At 43.5% G+C, this 20,415-nt stretch overlaps 1 protein-coding gene across 3 annotated transcripts in view; it reads left to right on the top strand.

Annotated features, from left to right (window-relative positions):
- The window catches only part of PRPF3 (pre-mRNA processing factor 3), a 32,315-nt gene extending 14,684 nt beyond the window's left edge, over positions 1 to 17,631 (top strand). For 2 of the 3 annotated variants that reach the window (XM_031016261.3, XM_063695299.1), the window contains 9 exons: positions 2,282 to 2,448; positions 4,547 to 4,626; positions 7,433 to 7,576; positions 8,286 to 8,385; positions 8,558 to 8,671; positions 10,148 to 10,266; positions 10,536 to 10,619; positions 13,269 to 13,330; positions 17,269 to 17,631. In XM_031016261.3, the coding sequence (XP_030872121.1) occupies positions 2,282 to 2,448; positions 4,547 to 4,626; positions 7,433 to 7,576; positions 8,286 to 8,385; positions 8,558 to 8,671; positions 10,148 to 10,266; positions 10,536 to 10,619; positions 13,269 to 13,330; positions 17,269 to 17,415 (1,017 nt within the window). In that variant the 3' untranslated portion in view covers positions 17,416 to 17,631. Of the gene's footprint in view, positions 1 to 2,281; positions 2,449 to 4,546; positions 4,627 to 7,432; positions 7,577 to 8,285; positions 8,386 to 8,557; positions 8,672 to 10,147; positions 10,267 to 10,535; positions 10,630 to 13,268; positions 13,331 to 17,268 lie in introns of all 3 variants that reach the window. The other variant, XR_008670358.2, reaches the window with a different exon arrangement.
- Positions 17,632 to 20,415: the final 2,784 nt, after the last annotated feature.

Here is a 20,415-nt window from a genome sequence, read left to right as displayed (position 1 = left end):
TCAGCCTCCTGAGTAGCTGGGACTGCAGGCATGCGCCGCCATGCCTGACGAATTTTTTATATTTTTAGTAGAGACAGGGTTTCACTATGTTGGCCCGGCTGGTCTTAAACTCCTGACCTTGTGATCTGCCTGCCTTGACCTCCCAAAGTGCTGGGATTACAGGCGTGAGCCACTGTGCTGGCCTATTTCTATTATTATTTTATTGTAATGTATGATGAAATAATTACATAACTCACCATAATATAAAATCACTGGGAGCCTTGAGCTTGTTTTCCTGCTGAAATGGTCCCATTTGGGTGTGATGGGAGACAGTGACCGATCATCAGGCATTAGATTCTCATAAGGAATGTGCAACATAGCCCCCTCACATGTACAGTTCACAATAGGGTTCGCGCTCCTATGAGAATCTAATGCCACCAATGATCTGACAGGAGGTGGAGCTCAGGCCATAATGCAGGTAATAGGGAGCAATCGTAAGTACAGATGAGACTGTTGGGTTGCCTGCTGCTCACCTCCTGTTGTTCAGCCCAGTTCCTAAAAGACTGGTGGGTTGGGGACCCCTGATTTAAAGCAATGAATACTTTGAAAAATGTGCTGGACAAGATGGCTCAAGCCTGTAATCCCAGCACTTTGGGAGGCCAAGGTGGATGGATCACGGGGTCAGGAGTTCAAGACCAGCCTGCCCAACATGGTGAAACCCCGTCTCTACTAAAAGTACAAAAATTAACCGAGCGTGGTGGGTGCCTGTAATCCTAGCTACTTGGGAGGCTGAGTCAGGAGAATCACTTGAAACTGGAAGGCAGAGGTTGCAGTGAGTCGAGATCGCACCACTGCACTCCAGCATGGGCAAAAGAGCGAAACTCCGTCTCAAAAAATATATATATATATTTATTTCTATAATACATAATTTTTTTAGCAGATTTTACTTCCTAATTCATTTCTACATAAGTGGAAATATTATGAAATTGAGTTTGAAAATTCTCCACATACAACTAAGTGGAGGGAAACAATTTGAAACATTCTGAGTGACTAAGGAAGGCTTGCCTGTAGTTAAAATTTAATGAGACAGTACACCTGGAGTGTTGAATTGATTGTATATTGAATGACCTTTGCCTTCTTTTTATCCTCTCAAAGTGAGGTTTTCATAAAATTCTTTTTTTTTTTTTTTTTTTTTTGAGACGGAGTCTCGCTCTGTCACCCAGGCTGCAGTGCAGTGGCACGATCTCAGTTCACTGCAAGCTCCGCCTTCCGGGTTCACGCCATTCTCCTGCCTCAGCCTGCCGAGTAGCTAGCTGGGACTACAGGCGCCTGCCACCACGCCCGGCTAATTTTTTTGTATTTTTAGTAGAGACGGGGTTTCACCGTGTTAGCCAGGATGGTCTCGATCTCCTGACCTCATGATCCTCCCGCCTCGGCCTCCCAAAGTGCTGGGATTACAGGCGTGAGCCACCACACCCGGCCATAAAATTCTATTTCTGTGTATTTACTGCAGGCATATACTGTGGAGTGCAGGGAGGGGTTGAAGGTGAGATCTATGTATATGAACTAAATAAAGGATAAAATAAAGCAGAACAACTCCTTTCTAAGCTTTCAGAAATTATGAACTTGTTGCGTTAGGTGTAAAGAGTTCAACGGGGAAGTGTTTTAAAATTTGGGATTCTTGGCCGAAGTGGGCGAATCACTAGGTCAGGAGATCGAGACCATCCTGGCTAACACGGTGAAACCACTTCTCTACTAAAAATACAAAAATTTGAGCCGGGCGTGGTGATGGGCGCCTGTAGTCCCAGCTACTCGGGAGGCTGAGTCAGGAGAATGGCATGAACCCGGGAGGCGGAGCTTACACTGCACTGCACTCCAGCCTGGGTGACAGAGTAAGACTCCGTCTCAAAAAAAAAAAAAAAAATTTGGGATTCTGGCCGGGCACAGTGGCTCATGCCTGTAATCCCATCACTTTGGGAGGCCGAGGCGGACAGATCACCTGAGGTCGGGAGTTTGAGACCAGGCTGAGCAACGTGGAGAAACCCCATCTCTACTAAAAATACAAAATTAGCTGAGGGTGGTGGCACATGCCTGTAATCCCAGCTACTGAGGAGGCTTAGGCAGGAGAATCGCTTAAACCTGGAAGGTGGAGGTTGCTGTTAGCCAAGACCATGCGATTGCACTCCAGCCTGGGCAAGAAGAACGAAACTCCGTCTCAAAAAAAAAAAAAAATTGAGATTCTACACATTCTGTTTTCTATGACTCCAATTTATCTTTCTGTCTTGGATTATCTTGTTTTTAGGCTCAACTGGAGAAGCTACAGGCAGAGATTTCACAAGCAGCTCGAAAAACAGGCATCCATACTTCGACTAGGCTTGCCCTCATTGCTCCTAAGAAGGAGCTAAAGGAAGGAGATATTCCTGAAATTGAGTGGTGGGACTCTTACATAATCCCCAATGGCTTTGATCTGTGAGTTTGTTTTAGTACCTTTTTAAAAAAACAGTTTTTAATCAGCTGAGTTTAAGACTCAAGTTAATACCTTTTAGTAAAGCTATGGTTTTAGTGGGAAGGATGGTACTCATTCATTAATTAAAATTTTTAAATCCAAGAGAGATAAGTAACTGTACACAAGGTCCCGTATTTTTTTTTTTTTTTTTTTTTTTTTTGAGTGGGAGTCTCGCTCTGTCACCCAGGCTGGAGTGCAGTGGCACGATCTCGGCTCACTGCAACCTCCACCTCCCGGGTTCAAGAGATTCTCCTTGAATTCTCCTTGAATCTCAGCCCCTCAAGTAGCTGGGACTACAGGTGTGTGCCACCACGCCCATCTGCTTTTTGTATTTTTGATAGAGACAGGGTTTTGCCATGTTGGCCAGGCTGGTCTCGAACTCCTGACCTTAGGTGATCCGCCCACCTTAGCCTCCCAAAGTGCTGGGATTACAGGCGTGAGCCACTGCACCTGGCCAAGCTCCTGCATTTGTAAGTGATGTATCATATATATAGGCTGTTTTTAGCTTTTGGGTTTAATGTAGGATAACCAGGGACACAATCTACAAAAGCAAAGTCTAGAATTCTTTTTGCTCTGTTACACATTGTTGCCTGTTTTTAGCATTATTTTCCTTAATTACATTCTTTTGCTACGTATTATAGGTGTTTACATTTCCTAGAGATCTCATTGTGATAGAGCAAGGATTATTAGTTGGTAGGTGGGATAATAGTAAATATAGCATATAAGGCTGGGCTCGGTGGCTGACACCTGTTATTCCAGCACTTTGGGAGGCTTAGGGCTGAAGGATTGCTTGAGCCCAGGAGTTAAAGACCAGCTTGGGCAATATGGTGAGACCTCGTTTCTACAAAGATTAAAAAAAAAAAAAAAAAAGTAGCTGGGCATGGTGGCTTGTGCCTGTAGTCCTGGCTACCCAGGAGGCTGATGTGAGAGAATCACTTGAGCCCAGGAGGGTCTGTGCTGCAGTCAGCTATGATCATGACCACTGCACTCTATCCTGGACAACAGGGTGAAACTCTGTCTCAAAAAAAAAGGATATAAGACACATTTGAAAAGCTTTAAATATATCTGCTCCATCCTTTTTTTTTTTTTTTTTTTTTTTTTCCTGAGACGGAGTTTCGCTCTTGTTGCCCAGACTGGAGTGCAGTGGAGCAATCTTGGTTCACCACAGCCTCCGCCTCCTGGGTTCAAGTGATTCTCCTGCCTCAGCCTCCCAAGTAGCTGAGATTATAGGCATGCACCACCACGCCTGGCTAATTCTTGGTGTTTTTAGTAGAGATGAGGTTTCTCCATGTTGGTCAGGCTGGTCCCAAATTCCCGACCTCAGGTGATCCACTCGCCTCAGCCTCCCAAAGGGCTGGGATTACAGGCGTGAGCCACCACGCCCGGCGTTTTTTGTTTGTTTGTTTGTTTGTTTGTTTGTTTTTTAAGACAGAGTCTCACTCTGTTACACAATCTCGGCTCGCTGCAACCTCTGTCTCCTGGGTTGAAGCAGTTCTTCTAGCTCAGCCTCCTAAGTATCCGGGACTACAGGCAAATACCACCACACCTGGCCAGTTTTTATATTTTTAGTAGACAAGAGTTTCACTATTTGGCCAAACTGGTCTCAAACTCCTGACCTCAGGTGATCCACCTGCCTTCGTCTCCCGAAGTGCTGGGATTATAGGCATAAGCCACATCACCTGGCCCTGCTCCATCATTCTGATACATGGCTTTAGTAGATTTTGTCTTAGCCTTTCGTTGCCCATTCTTTGTCAGCCACTGTTCCAGGGACTTATTGTCACTAATGAGAGAACATAGCGTCTGTCAGCTGTGGCATGGTAGAAAAAAGGTTGAGAATGATTGCTGTGGAGAGTGTGTTCAACCATAGAGGGACTCAGTTTTCTCATCATGAAAATTATGTGTAATTTAACTATATATTTTAGGTACCTAAATGCTATTTTAGGTATATCAAGCACAAGAACCCATTATAGAGAGTGGGTTTTTTCATTGTATTTCTGAGACTCCTCTCTTAGAATCATCTCTACCCACACATCGTGTTTTCTTTTCTTCCTACAATTTTAGTACAGAGGAAAATCCCAAGAGAGAAGATTATTTTGGAATCACAAATCTTGTTGAACATCCAGCCCAGCTCAATCCTCCAGGTAATGTATAGATTCCTGAATCAAGTCTCTAGAGCAGCATTACCCACTGGAAATTTATACAGTGAGGAACATGTTCTATATCTGTGCTGTTCAATACAATAGCCACTACCCATGTGTAATTCTTTTTTTTAATGCAGTTTTTTTCCTGACAATAGTTTGTGGTTTGACCAGTGAACATACATTTTAAGTGCATGTTCCTGTGCTTAGAATTTCATGAGACAGCCAAGCATGGTGGCTCATGCCTCTAATCCAAACACTTTTGGAGGCCAAGGCAGGAGGATTGCTTGAGGCCAAGAATTCAAGACCAGTCTGGGCGACACAGTGAGACCCATCTCAAGGAAAAAAAATTTGGCTGGGTATGGTGGCTCATGCCTGTAATCACTGCACTTTGGGAGGCTGAGGTGGGCAGATTGCTTGAGCTCAGGAGTTCGAGATCTAGGCAACATGGCAAAACCCCATCTCTACAAAAAATAAAAAATCAGCCGGACATGGTGGTGTGCATCTGTAGTCCCAGCCTCTTGGGAGGCTGAGGTGTGGAAGTTGGCTTGAGCCTGGGAGGTGGAAGTTGCAGTGAGCTGAGATGGTGCTGCTGCACTCCAGCCTGGATGATACTGCCAGACCTTGTCTCAAAAAAAAAAAAAAAAACCCAAAATTTCATGAAGCTTTACATTTACAGTTCCCTGGTTGTTCCTAGGAAACAGCCCTCAGCTTGCTCCTTTTATAGAACCACATGTTGTTGTGGCATCCACAGCTAAATGCAAATGCAAGAGCTAAACTCTTGGGTTGGTGTGTTATTAGATGCGATATGCTCCACTACCCACTGTGAGGGATGCTAACTCCAAAGGGCTTTTTGTTAGTTTCCCAAAGTTGAAACTGGGAAACAAAGTTGCTTCTATTTTTTTTTTTTTTTTTTTTTTTGAGAAGGAGTTTCGCTCTTGTGGTCCAGGCTGCAGTGCAACAGCATGATCTCAGCTCACCACAACCTCTGCCTCCTGGGTTCAAGCAATTCTCCTGCCTCAGCCTCCTGAGTAGCTGGGATTACAGGCATGTGCCACCACACCCAGCTAATTTTGTATTTTTAGTAGAGACAGGGTTTCACCATGTTTGGTCAGGCTGGTCTTGAACTCCTGACCTCAGGTGATCGGCCAGCCTTGGCCTCCCAAAGTGCTGGGATTATAGGTGTGAGCCACTGCGCCCGGCCTTTTTTTTTTTTTGAGATAGAGTTTCGCTTTTGTCACCCAGGCCGGAGTGTGATGGCACTATCTCGGTTCACTGCAACTTTCACCCCCCCCCGGGTTGAAGTGATTCTCCTGCCTTAGCCTCTGGAGTAGCTGGGATTTTAGGTGCCTGCCACCACACCTGGTGAGTTTTTGAACTTTTAGTAGAGACAGGGTTTTGCCATGTTGGTCATGCTCGTCTTGAACTCCTGACCTCAAGTGATCTGCCCACCTAGGCTTCCCAAAGTGCTGGGTTTACCAGCGTGAGCCACCGCACCTGGCCCTAATTTTGTTTTCTACATTTGCCAGGTATCATTGAATGAGGGGGTTTAACAGCTTAAAGGAAAACAACTAAGAACACTACTTAAGAAAGATAAGAGGCCAGGCGAGGTGGCTCACGCCTGTAATCCCAGCACTTTGGGAGGCCCAGGCGGGCAGATCACGAGGTCAAGAAATCAACACCATCCTGGCTAACAAGGTGAAACCCCGTCTCTACTAAAAGTACAAAAATTAGCCAGACGTGGTGGTGGGCGCCTGTAGTCCTAGCTACTCAGAAGGCTGAGGCAGGAGAATGGCGTGAACCCAGGAGGCAGAGCTTGCAGTGAGCTGAGATTGCGCCACTACACTCCAGCCTGGGCAGCAGAGCGAGACTCCATCTCAACAAAAGGAAAGATAAGAATGTTTTTTAAAAACATAGCCATATTGCCGGGCACCAGGCCTGAACTGATTTTAATCTTACTGAGCCCTTATTAACGAGTTTTCTTCATTTTCTATTTAAAGTTTATACACACACACACACACACACACACACACACACACATGTTTTTTGAAATGGAGTCTCGCTGTGTTGCCAGGCTAGAGTGCAGTGGCAAGTGGCACAATCTCGGCTCACTGCAACCTCCACCTCCGGGATTCAAGTGATTCTCCTACCTCAGCCTCCCGAGTAGCTGGGACCACAGGTGCGTGCCACCACGCCCAGCTAATTTTTGTATTTTTAGTGGAGTCAGGGTTTCACCATGTTGGCCAGGCTGGTCTCGATCTCTTGACCTCGTGATGTGCCCACCCGTGCCTCCCAAAGTGCTGGGATTACAGGTGTGATCCACCGCACCTGGCCTCAATATATTTTTTACATAAAATGTTTATAATAGAGTTGGGTCTCACTTGGTTGTCCAGGCTGGTCTCGAACTCTTGGGCTCACGCCATCCTCCCACCTTGGCCTATCAAAGTGCTAGAATTACAGGCATAAGCCACTGCGTCCAGCCTAAAGTTTCTTTTAATGATATTGATATTTACCTAGGTTTCTTTAATATTTTTATTGCTGTCCGGGCCTGGTGGCTCATGCCTGGCCAACATGGTGAAACCCCATCTCTACTAAAAATACAAACATTAGCCAGGCATGGTGGCGTGTGCCTGTAATCCTAGCTACTCGGGAGGCTGAGGCAGGAGAATTACTTGAACCCAGGAGGCAGAGGCTGCAGTGAGCTGAGATCGTGCCATTGCACTCCAATCTGGGTGACAGAGTGAGAGAGAAAAAAATATATATATATGTATTCTTACTGCTTTGGTATACTAATATCTCTGCCTGACAGTTGACAATGACACACCAGTTACTCTGGGAGTATATCTTACCAAGAAGGAACAGAAAAAACTTCGGAGACAAACAAGGAGGGAAGCACAGAAGGAACTACAAGAAAAAGTCAGGCTGGGCCTGATGCCTCCTCCAGAACCCAAAGGTGCATTTCTCAGTGGCCTCTTCTGTTAAAAAGAGTGGCAAGTTTATGTCTTTAATCCTGGAGGAACTTTAACATCTCTATGTTTGAGTGATTTCTGTTTCTAAGAATTATTCTTGGGGTCCTTTTTCTCCAAGTTTTCTACCATCTTTTCATATTAAGATAGGTCAACACATTCATTATAGAGGCCATTTATGGCTTATTTTTAAGCATACTGATCATACAACACTCTGGTTTTCCTGGAAGAATACAGGTCTTGAAATTCATGCAGATAGTAGTTGCAGTATTTGCGTAGACTTTTTATGTACATAATTCTTAATGTTTTAATTTTTACAATGAAAGTACAGGATAAAAAACTTGACCCTGTAGTTACATTCTCGTTCAGCAGTATTTTGACTGAGCACTATTATTTATAAGCTCTTTCACTAGATGCTGTGATCAGTGTGAAAAATATGAAAGAAATTAAGTTCCACATCCTTCATAAATTTTCAGATAATGTAAATGCATACCAATCTTCAACTTAATTGTGTGAACTTCTGCAAATGCTGAAGTGATTGGATGGGATTTTCAGGATAGGAGTTATTGGAGGAAGTGAGTTTAGAGCAGAGATTTGAAATAGGTAAATAATATGAATTGGTATGGAAGAAATAACAAGTTACTCCAGCTGCAGAAGTGACTTCAAAGACTGATTGTTGTCCTCTCTTCACTGCAGTGAGAATTTCTAATTTGATGCGAGTATTAGGAACAGAAGCTGTTCAAGACCCCACGAAGGTAGAAGCCCACGTCAGAGCTCAGATGGCAAAAAGACAGAAGTAAGTGCCATGGGATTGGGTGGAAACCTCGGGCAAGTACCTTTCCCAAACTCTTCTGGGGGGTCCATATTTGGAGGGAGGGGAGAGTTCTCCGTTGCTCTCTCTTTCCCTCAGCCCTGCCTCTGATCTTCAATGCCTTTCTCACTTGTGGATGTCCTTCCTGTCACGACAGAGCGCATGAAGAGGCCAACGCTGCCCGAAAACTCACAGCAGAACAGAGAAAGGTCAAGAAAATTAAAAAGCTTAAAGAAGACATTTCACAGGGGGTACACATATCTGTATATAGGTAGGTGTCCATACTGGGCCAAACTTCCCCTTAGAATTACTAAAACATTTTCCAAGCGCTTGAGGCAGAATCATTGTGGCCTAAAAGCATACCTAACACCAGTTCCTACTCTCTTTTAATGACCCTAGTGTGGATCAAGAGCTAGTACATCTTGTAAAATAGCGAGAGTTAATGACTTATGTTTATGGTTACCCAGTTCTTCCCTCTCAAGTCTTCTTTTTTTTTTTTTACCAGAATATTAGTTCTGAACAAGTCAATATACTTGTTCAGGCCAAGATGTGAACTAAAGATTGTATGTCCTTTGAGAATTATAAAATATCATCCTATTTCTTTTTTTTTTTCATCTTTTTTTTTTAAATGGTCTGAGTTTGCTTCCAACATCCATGGAAGCATTACAAATTTTCTTTCCTCAATAGTCATATCCTTACCCTGATGTATTGCTGTGTTTCATCCTCACTCCAAAATGCATTTTATATGTTGTAAATATTTTTCTACCTTTGTGTTGATTTAATGTTTTTATACTTTTATGTTGAGTACATGTGTATCTTCTATTTTTAAAATGTGCTTATTTCTATTAACTAGTTCTTTATTATAAAAGTGGTACATTACCACAAAAATAGCAAATGCTTATTAAGATTTAAAAAATTGTCTGACAACACAGAAGAATACTTACTCAAAATGTCTCCTTTCTATTCTCTGATCCCTTAGAACCACTCTCTTTAGGTAATTGCTATTAACAGTTTTTCACATATCCTCCTAGAAAATTTTCATGCCTATATAGTGATCCTATATATATATTTCATTTATTTATTTATTTATTTATTTTGAGACGGAGTTTCAGTCTTGTTGCCCAGGCAGGAGTGCAATGGCGCGATCTCAGCGCACTGCAACCTCTGCCTCCCAAGTTCAAGCGATTCTCCTGCCTCAGCCTCCTGAGTAGCTAGGATTACAGGCACGCACCCCCACGCCCAGCTAATTTTTGTATTTTTAGTAGAGATGGGGTTTCACCATGTTGGCCAGGCTGGTCTTAAACTCCTGACCTCGTGATCTGCCCACTTTGGCCTCCCAAAGTGCTGGGATTACAGGCATGAGCCACCGCACCCAGCCAAGTAATCCTATATTATAAGAGTCTAAGGGTCTAGAGGACAAAAAGTCTGTAAGTCTTTACATTGTCAAGAACAATGAGATTGTAAGTATTTTTGGATGATAGTAAATACCTCTCCCTGACTCTTAGAGTAAACTTTGGTTAGTAATGTAATGGTTAATGTAAAGTGCTAGACTTTGAAGAAATGTAAGAGTGTGGAAATATTTCTAGACTCATCAACTCTACCTTTTAAGCATTCATCTATTTGTTTACTCCAGAGGCCTTTGTTTATAGAGAGGAAACCATTTTGGATTCATCTTTTTACTTGCCACTCCATTCAGGCAGCTGCTGATGCTAAAATGGAAGACATAACTAAACTTTCCCTTCTCCAGAGTTCGAAATTTGAGCAACCCAGCCAAGAAGTTCAAGATTGAAGCCAATGCTGGGCAACTGTACCTGACAGGGGTGGTGGTACTGCACAAGGATGTCAACGTGGTAGTAGTGGAAGGGGGTGAGTCTGAAAAACTTGAGGGAGACTGTCCCCAGACAACCCTAGGCTTAGAGTGATTAGCATTGTGGGGAGAAAGGAGAAAAAGATGGTATTTTAGTGCCATACCTGATATAATATGCTAGGTCTCTGTTTCTGTGTTTTTTGGAGTAGAAGGCCCTAAGATGTGGTTCCTGAGATTGCTTCAACTACCACATTAATGTCTGAGCTCAGGTTCTTTCTACCCCATCATCTTCCACAGTTCTGGCAAAATTATTCTTCTCTGTTTCCAGGCCCCAAGGCCCAGAAGAAATTTAAGCGTCTTATGCTGCATCGGATAAAGTGGGATGAACAGACATCTAACACAAAGGGAGATGGTGAATGGGGGTTAGAGGGGATTAAGGGGGAGAGCTGTGGGAGGTGGGGATGGTGCATCTGTCCGTTCATCTTATTTCCTCCCTGTGACACTCTTGATAACACTAGATAGTGTTCAGGAATTTTAGAAAGACCCGTTTAGACTTTGAGCCTCCTAGACATTCATACAATATTTACTACATGATTATATGCATGAATGGTAAAGTTATTTTTTTGCCTATCATTTAAGGCTTTTCTACCAGCTGGTTTCTGTGTCTGTCCTGGATCTGAGTACCGGTTACATGAATTTATTCAGTATTTGAAAATTCAGCAAGCAGCTAGGCATGGTGGCCCATGCCTGTAATCCTAGCACTTTGGGAGGCTGAGGTGGGCAGATTGCCTGAGGCCAGGAGTTTGAGACCAGCCTGGGCAAACAACGTGGTGAAACCCCATCTCTACAAAAAGTACAAAAATTAGCTGGATGTGGTGGCACACACCTGTATTCCCAGCTACTCAGGAAGCTGAGGTGGGAGGATCACTTGAGCTTGGGGAAGTCGAGGCTGCAGTAAGCTGTGATCGTGCCACTGCAATCCAGCCTGGGTGACAGAATGAGACCCTGTCTCAAAAAAAAGAAAAAGCAAATCTAATAAGCTATACATTCATGTGTACAGTGTCTATATTATATTATTATTTGATTTTTTTTTTTAAGGATTGAAGCCAAAAAGATCTTCAGGTCAAAAAAGCTCTGCTTTGATCAAACTATTTCTTTTGTCTGATATATATATATACACACACACACATACACATACATACACATACATACACACATGTACACACACACATACACACACATATACACATACACATACACACATACACATACACAATACATACACATACATGTACATGTACATACTCACACATATGCTCTTCAACTTAATGATGGGGTTAGTTCCAATAAACCTAAGATAAGTTGAAAATATTGTTAAGTCAAAAATGCATTTAAGGCCAGGCACGGTGGCTCACACTTATAATCTGAGCACTTTGGGAGGCCAAGGCGAGCAGATCATTTGAGGTCAGGAGTTCGTAAGCAGCCTGGCCAACATGGTGAAACCCCGTCTCTACTAAAAACACAAAAATTCGGGGCGTGGTGGTGGACCTCTGTAATCCCAGCTACTCGGGAGGCTGAGGCAGGAGAATCGCTTGAACCTGGCAGGCGGAGGTTGCAGTAAGCTGTGATCGCACCACTGCACTGCAGCCTAAGCGACAGAGCAAGACTCCATCTCAAAAAAAAAAAAAAATGCATTTAATACATCTGACCTACAGGACATCATAACAGCCTAGCCTTCCTTATACTTTCTCAGAATACTTAGATTAGCCTACAATTGGGCAAAATCATCTAACAGAAAGCCTATTTTTATCTCATGTAAGAGTATTTTACTGCATATTGCTAGCCCAGGAAAATCTCAAAATTTAAAATTTGAAGTACATTTTCTACTAAATATTTATCACTTTCACACTATACTCAAGGCAAAAAATTGTAAGTCAAGGACTGTCTATATTTGAAGGCCAGACATTCTTCTGGCCATCATACTCCCATTAGGTTCATTCTTCTCATCTTTGAACACCTGGATTAGCATTTAAAATCTGCAGAGAGGCCTGGTGTGATGGCTCATGCCTGTAATCCCAGCACTTTGGGAGGCCGAGGCGGCTGGATCACCTGAGGTCAGGAGTTTGAGACCAGCCTGACATGGTGAAACCCCGTCTCTACTAAAAAATACAAAAATGAGCTGGGCATGGCAGCGTGCGCCTGTAATCCCAGCTACTCGGGAGGCCTAGGCAGGAGAATCACTTGAACCCGGGAAGCGGTTGCAGTGAGCCGAGATCATACCACTTCACTCCAGCCTGAGTGACAGAGCAAGACTCCATCTCAAAAAAATAAAAATATAAATAAAATCTGCAGAGAGTTCATCTTAAGATACCTGAGACTAAAAAATATTTTGTTTTACACGTGCATTTTTTTTTTTTTTTTGAGATGGAGTCTTTGCTCTTTTGCCCAGGCTGGAGTGCAGTGGCACCATCTTGGCTCACTGCAGCCTCCCCCTCCCAGGTTCAAGTGATTCTCCTGCCACCACACCTGGCTAATTTTTGTATTTTTAGTAGAGATGGGGTTTCGCCATGTTGGCCAGGCTGGTCTCAAACTCTTGACCTCAGGTGATCCACTCACCTCAGCCTCCCAAAGCGCTAGGATTACAGGCGTGAGCCACCACGTTGGCCGATAATTTTGATTTGGTATATCTGCCCTCCTCCTCCATTGGGTGAAAGTTTTTTGAGAGTAATATATGATGTTGACATATGAAGCCTGCCTCCCAAAGTGCCTAGGACAAGTTTTTATTCTTGACTGCTTGTCTTTTATTTCCTTATTCCCAGTACCTGGTGGAGCTCTTGATTCATAACAAGTGCTACGTAAATGCTAATTGTATCAATTAATATTACTGCCTACTTGGAGCTTCAAGTCTAATTTGGGGAAAATAAAGAGCAACAGAAAAGAGAACACTTGGTCCAACACATAAAAAGGGTGACAATATTTTAGAGAGTTTGGGTAGACTTGAATATTATTTGTTTAGAACCTGAATCTCAAGTCTAAGTCTATAACAAGATTTCTCTTCCAGATGATGAGGAGTCTGATGAGGAAGCTGTGAAGAAAACCAACAAATGTGTACTAGTCTGGGAGGTAGGTGATCCTTTGTAAAACATTGTAAAACTTTAGCCAACTCCTGAATATTTATACTATTTAAGTAGAGCAATGGAATGTAAGATGTAATCAGTGAATAATGTTTTAAATAATTTATGTTTCTTTTTGGAATCCATTTTTAAATGGTTGGCAGTAAATTCTTCCTGATCATCTGTTTAATTAAATTGGTGAGTATTTAGTATATGCTATCTGGGGAAGTGCGTGGACAGTGCTGCTGGTAGCAGGAATACAAATTCTCTACCGAAAATTATTTATTTCACAGTCATGAATATGAGACTTGGAAACAGGAATGAATTGTTGTGGGATTTACCTTTGGATATAGTGAAGGAAGTACTAGACTTAAGACTATAAAGTTAGGAGGCTGGGCAGTGCTGCTTATTAGCTGTGCAATCTGGGCAAGACACTTAATGTCAAATTCTGTTGCCTTAGCTCTAAAATGTGGATATGATTTGTTCTCTATATTGTCAAGTTTTTGAGAATGAAATTAGATAATTATGTGATAGTGCTTCATAAAATGTGACTGAATCACTCTTCAAGTGGAATATTTTTTATGGTTATCTAGTTCTTTAACCCCTGAAGGCTTCTTAGAGAACCAGTATTAAAACCAGTATTAATGTTTTCATGTTTGCTTTTAGGTATAGTACATGTATATCTTTTTTTGGGGGCGGGGGGGGCGGGGGGGCGGTATGGAGTTTCGCTCTTGTTGCTCTTGTTGCCCAGGCTGGAGTGTGATGGCGTGATCTCGGCTCACCGCAACCTCTACCTCCCAGGTTCAAACGATTCTCCTGCCTCAGCCTCCCAAGTAGTTGGGATTACAGGTGCACGCCACCATGCCCGACTAATTTTTGTATTTATAGTAGAGACAGGGTTTCTCCATGTTGGTCAGGCTGGTCTCGAACTCCCAACCTCAGGTGATCCGCCTGCCTCGGCCTCCCAAAGTGCTGGGATTACAGGCATGAGCCACTGTGCCCAGCCCCTCCATTTCTTTTTTTTTTTTTTTTTTTTTTTTTTTTTGAGACAGAGTTTTGCCCTTGTTGCCCAGGCTGGAGTGCAATGGTGCAATCTCAGCTCACCGCAACCACTGCCTCCTGGGTTCAAGTGATTCTCCTGCCTCGGCCTCCCGAGTAGCTGGAATTACAGGCATGAGCCACCACGCCTGGCTAATTTTGTATTTTTAGTAGAGACAGGGTTTCGCCATGTTGGTCAAGCTGGTCTCGAACTCCTGACCTGAGGTCCAACTGCCTTGGCCTCCCAAAGTGCTGGGATTACAGGCATGAGTCACCACGCCCAGCCATATATCTTCTATTTTTAAAATGTACTTATTTCTAGTATATGTGCTGCTGAAGCGAGCAGTAAAATGTGCTTATTTCTATTAATGAATTCTTTATTATAAAAGTGGTACATTATTACAAAAGTAGTAAATGTTTATTAAGATTAGAAACAAATTCTAATTATACAGAAGAGTACTTACTGAGACCCAGCACAGTGGCTCACGCCTATAATCCCAGCACTTTGGGAGGATGAGGTGGTTGGATCACTTGAGCTCAGGAGTTCAAGACCAGCCTGGGCAATATGGCGAAACCCCGTCTCTACAAAAAATACAAAAATTAGCCTGGCCTGGTGGTGTCTGCCTGTAGTCCCAGCTATTTGAGAGGCTGAGGTGGGAAGATTGCTTCAGCTTTGGAGTTTGAAGCTGCAGTGAGCTGTGACTATGCCACTGCACTCCAGCCTGGGAACCAGAGTGAGACCCTGTCTTAAAAAAAAAAAGAGCCCGGGCGCGGTGGCTCACGCCTGTAATCCCAGCACTTTGGGAGGCCGAGGCGGGCGGATCACGAGGTCAGGAGATCGAGACCATCCTGGCTAACACGGTGAAACCCCGTCTCTACTAAAAATACAAAAAATTAGCCGGGCGTGGTAGTGGGCGCCTGTAGTCCCAGCTACTCGGGAGGCTGAGGCAGGAGAATGGCGTGAACCCGGGAGGTGGAGCTTGCAGTGAGCCGAGATCGCGCCACTGCACTCCAGCCTGGGCGACAAAGCAAGACTCCGTCTCAAAAAAAAAAAAAAAGAAAAAGTCGCAGGCCAGGTGTGGTGGCTCATGCCTGTACTCCCAACACTTTGGGAGGCTGAGGTGGGTGGATCACGAGGTCAGGAATTCGAGACTAACCTGGCCAACATGGTGAAACCCAGTCTCTAATAAAAATACAAAAATTAGCGGGGCGTGGTGGCCAGTGCCTGTAATCCCAGCTACTTGGGAGGCTGAGGCAGGAGAATCGCTTGAATCTGGGAAGCGGAGGTTGCAGTCAGCCGAGATCGCACCATTGCACTCCAGCCTGGGCGACAGTGCGAGACTGTGTCTCAAAAAAAAAAGTCTCTTCCTATTCGCTGATCTCTTCAGACCAGTCTTTATAGGTAATTGCTATTAATAGTTTTTCTTCTGAAGGAGCAATCAAAAAATAAAAATTAAAAAAAAAAGGTTTTCATGTATCCTGCCTTATCCCAGATTCTTCAATTTATGCATACAAATTAGATGATAATAACCATAGTATTTGTTCTCTGTTTTATAAGTTCCCACCTGCATATTTGTTATCTTTTTTTAATCAACTTTTTTTTTTAGAGATAGGGTCTTGCTCTATTGCTCAGGCTGGTGTGCAGTGGCGCAGTCATAGCTCACTACAGCCTTGAACTCCTAGGGACAAGCAATCCTCCAGTCTCAGCTTCTCAGGTATCTGAGACCTCAGGTCCACACCACTGTGCCTGGCTAATTTTTTTTTTTTTTTTTAGAAATGGATCTCATCATGTTGCCTAGGCTTGTCTTGAACTCTTAGCCTTGAGTGATCCTCCCACCTCAGCCTCCCAAAGTGCTGGGGTTATAGACATGAGCTACTGTGCCCAGCCCTACCTTCACATATCTCAGCACCCTCATCTTTCAATTTTCTTCTATTTATCTCTGAAGAGTACTTACTGAAAAAGTCCCGGCTTCTTAGAGAACCAGTATTAATGTTGTAGGAATTTAGTTTTCAGGAATTGTCTCTCATATTCAGAAATAAGCCAAGTTCTGCTCCAGCCTCCTTATTGGAGTCTACTCCCTGAACGCCTCTTGAGGTATTGCTTTATGACTGCCATTGCTGCTGGTAACTTTGGCAAGAATGCCATTCTGCCCAGTACTGTCTTTTTCTGTTGTAATTCTCTGCTGGTACCTGCTCTTCTGTTCCCCGCCCCCAGTTGTTCTTTGTTGCTGGGCCCCAAAGCCTCCTGCTTGTATAAATAGTTTCTGGGGCCTTTTTGAAGGCTCAAATTTAGTCCTTAAGGCCTGGTAGGAGATAAGTTTATCTCATTCCACCTTCCATAGTTCTTCCTGACTTGCTGTTCCACCCAGGCACCAGAGCAAATAATTCCTCACTTCATTTCAAAAAACTAAAAGCCTTATGCATATGAATTCGTAAAAACTCATACAAATATCCAAGGAGGCTGGGCGCGGTGGCTCACGCCTATAATCCCAGCACCTTGGGAGGCTGAGGCGGGAGGATCACGAGGTCAGGAGATCGAGACCATCCTGGCTAACATGGTGAAACCCCGTCTCTACTAAAAATACAAAAAATCAGCCGGGCGTGGTAGCGGGCGCCTGTAGTCCCAGCTACTCCAGAGGCTGAGGCAGGAGAATGGCGTGAACCCGGGAGGTGGAGCTTGCAGTGAGCCGAGATCGTGCCACTGCACTCCAGCCTGGGCGACAGAGCGAGACTCTGTCTCAAAAAAACACAAATATCCAAGGAAATGGAGGTCACAATTTTTTTTTAACCATAAAATCACGTTCAGCTGGGCACATGTCTCACAAATGTTACTAGGTCTTCTTATAAAAGAATATTATATCTGATTTAAATAAGAAATTGAAGTGTTTTTATTATATATCTCTTTTCTAGGGTACAGCCAAAGACCGGAGCTTTGGAGAGATGAAGTTTAAACAGTGTCCTACAGAGAACATGGCTCGTGAGCATTTCAAAAAGCATGGGGCTGAACACTACTGGGACCTTGCGCTGAGTGAATCTGTGTTAGAGTCCACTGATTGAGACTACTGCAAGCCCTTGCCTCTCCCCCCTTGCCTTTGTCTCTTCAGTCCTCTCACTTATTCTATTTCCCAACCCCCTCCCACTTGTTTGTGTGATCTCAGAATTGTGCCAAGCAGACATTGGGACAAAGGGAGAATATCTTGCTCCCCTCCTGAGTCAGCCTGGTGTTGCCCTTTATTCCCCTTATGTGCATATGATTAAAGAGTTATTTTTAAACTTGGTGTGATATTTTTCACACATTCGTAAGTATTAGAGTTTGGGTCTCCAGGTGATCTTTTTTCCGGACTTGTAGCAATTGCTGTGGAAAAAAACATTTTTTGTCATTGACATTTATTTATATATATAAATGGATGAATGGATGGATGGATAGGATGGATGTGTATTTTTGAAGTCTAGTGGAAATGTTTGATCTCATCCTGGAGCTAGAATGATAAATACTGTTTTCCTGGAGCAGAATGAAGCCGGGAGATGTGTAAAGTGGTAAGGGAGGAAGGAGGGACAAATGAGTATCCATCCCTTAACCAAGAGAATCACCAGGTTAGACAGATTACCTCAGGACTTGGCTAAGTAGTCTTTCCAGGAAATCAGTTCCTCTGAGGGATGCATATTTGGGAATGTGTGTTGTGGGTGAAATGGACACAGGGAAAGTTCAAGGAGGATGCTATGGGTCAGTTTGTAAAGTGGAATAGGATTTAAGAATTTAGCCCATTTTGTCTCTTTTACTAGTTTAAAAATCCGCTTCTAATAGAAATTGTGTAGTTTTTTTTTTATTTCTATCTATGAATCCGACTACATGTGGGTGGTTTTATTTCAGCATTTAATGTTTCTGGTTTGATTTTAGGAGTATTTGAAGTCCAAAATTTTTACCATACCTATCCTTCCGTTTCATATTGCCTCTGTTGGGAATGGATCAAACAAGTCAATAGAGCTCCCATACCTTCTTGCTAGGTGGATGGAGCATGCTATGAATTGGTATTGGAGAATGGATGTTTGACAAAAAGTTAAAACATTCTGTGTTATAAAATTAACCCCCTTTAAAAAAAATATCTGTATTTCAGGTCCTGGTCAGAGTTCCAACTTTAAGGTAGTATTAGGGAGCACTACCATCAAGGAGGTGGGAAGAGATAGGGGACCACACAGGGCTTTGAGGTAAAACTAGTGCAACTTCTCTCCTTCTTAAATTTTTTTTTTTTTTTTTAGACCGAGTCTTGCTCTGTTGCCAGGCTGGAGTGCAGTGGTGCGATCTCAGCTCACTGCAACCTCCACCTCCCAGGTTCCAGCGATTCTCCTGCCTCAGCCACCCGAGTAGCTGGGACTACAGGCGCACGCCACCACACTCGGCTAATTTTTGTATTTTTTAGTAGAGACGGGGTTTCACCATATTGGCCAGGCTGGTCTCGATCTCCTGACCTCGTGATCTACCCACCTCGGCCTCCCAGAGTACTGGGATTACAGGTTTGAGCCACCACGCCTGGCCTGATTTTAATTTTTTTAAGCTCCAGCTCAAAGGATTCTCCTTTTTGAGAGATAAGCGAGCTGAGCTTGGTGGCTCCTGCCTGTAATCCCAGCATTTTGGGAGGTCGAGGCAGGCAGATCATCTGAGGTCAGGAATTCGAGACCAGCCTGCCCAACATGGTGAAACCCCATCTCTACTAAAAATACAAAAAATTAGCTGGGTGTGGTGGGGGGCACCTGTAATCCCAGCTACTTAGGAGGCTGAGGCAGGAGAATTGCTTGAACCCAGAAGGCGGAGGTTGCAGTGAGTCAAGATTGTGTCACTGCACTCCAGCCTGGGTGACAAGAGCAAAACTCCTTCTCAAAAAAAAAAAAAAAAAAAAAAAGGCCAGGAGTGGTGGCTCACGCCTCTATCCCAGCACTTCGGGAGGCCGAGGCAGGTGGATCACGAGGTCAAGAGATTGAGACCATCCTGGCCAACATGGTGAAACCCTGTCTCTACTAAAAATACAAAAATTAGCTGGCATTGTGGCACGTGCCTGTAGTCCTAGCTACTTAGGAGGCTGAGGCAGGAGAATCACTTGAACCTGGGAAGCGGAGGTTGCAGTGAGCCGAGATCGCGCCACTGCACTCCAGCCTGACGACAGAGCCAGTCTCTGTCTCAAAAAAAAAAAAAGCCAAAAAAAGAGATAAGCACGGCTGGGCGCAGTGGCTCAACGCCTATAATGCCAGAACTTTGGGAGGCTGAGGTTGGTGGATCACCTGAGATCTGGAGTTTGAGACCAGCCTGACCAACATGGAGAAACCCCATCTCTACTAAAAATACAAAACTAGCCGAGCGTGGTGGTGCATGCCTGTAATCCCAGCTACTCGGGAGGCTGAGGCAGGAGAATTGCTTGAACCCAGGAGGCAGAGGTTGCCCTGAGCCACGATCACACCACTGCACTCCAGCCTGGGCAACAAGAGCAAAACTCCATCTCAAAAAAAAAGAGAAAAGCAAACTAACCCAGATGAGTGAGGTTCATCATCTGAAGGATGGTACAGGATGAAATCTTTGAAATAACTCTAGCTTACCAGGACACAGCAATGAAGATTTTGAGTGCTTACTAGTAATTATATCTATGAAACTTGGGAGCTAGAGAATTGAACTAGCTATTTTAGTATTTCTTGATTTAAGCAAATGCAGGGGAAAAATTCATTGTCATAAAAATGAGTGTTTTTGTTCTGTTAAAGGGTTTGTTACAAGTATATGTGTAAATAATTTATACACTACTTCAAAAATGAATTGATTGCATAAGATCTAAAAGAAATATTTATATTACAATATGCTATAGTTTATTGTAATGTACCCATAATGAGACTCAAACTTGTCTTGAGTATATCACTCGTCTCTCTGTGCCTCCAGGTGTTAATTGTTGTTAAATTTTCTCAAGCATTACCTCCTTATTTCTCCTTACAAACTTATAAGAGATATGCATTTTAGAGGTGAGGAATCTGAGGCTTAGAGTAAATAATTTGCCCAAGTTTATGACTTAGTAAGTTGTA

This window comes from Gorilla gorilla, chromosome 1 (genome assembly GCF_029281585.2).
Source record: "Gorilla gorilla gorilla isolate KB3781 chromosome 1, NHGRI_mGorGor1-v2.1_pri, whole genome shotgun sequence".
NCBI classification, from domain to species: domain Eukaryota; kingdom Metazoa; phylum Chordata; class Mammalia; order Primates; family Hominidae; genus Gorilla; species Gorilla gorilla.
The sequence above is the reverse complement of the archived record's forward strand: the minus strand, read 5'-3'. Positions and strand labels throughout refer to the sequence as shown.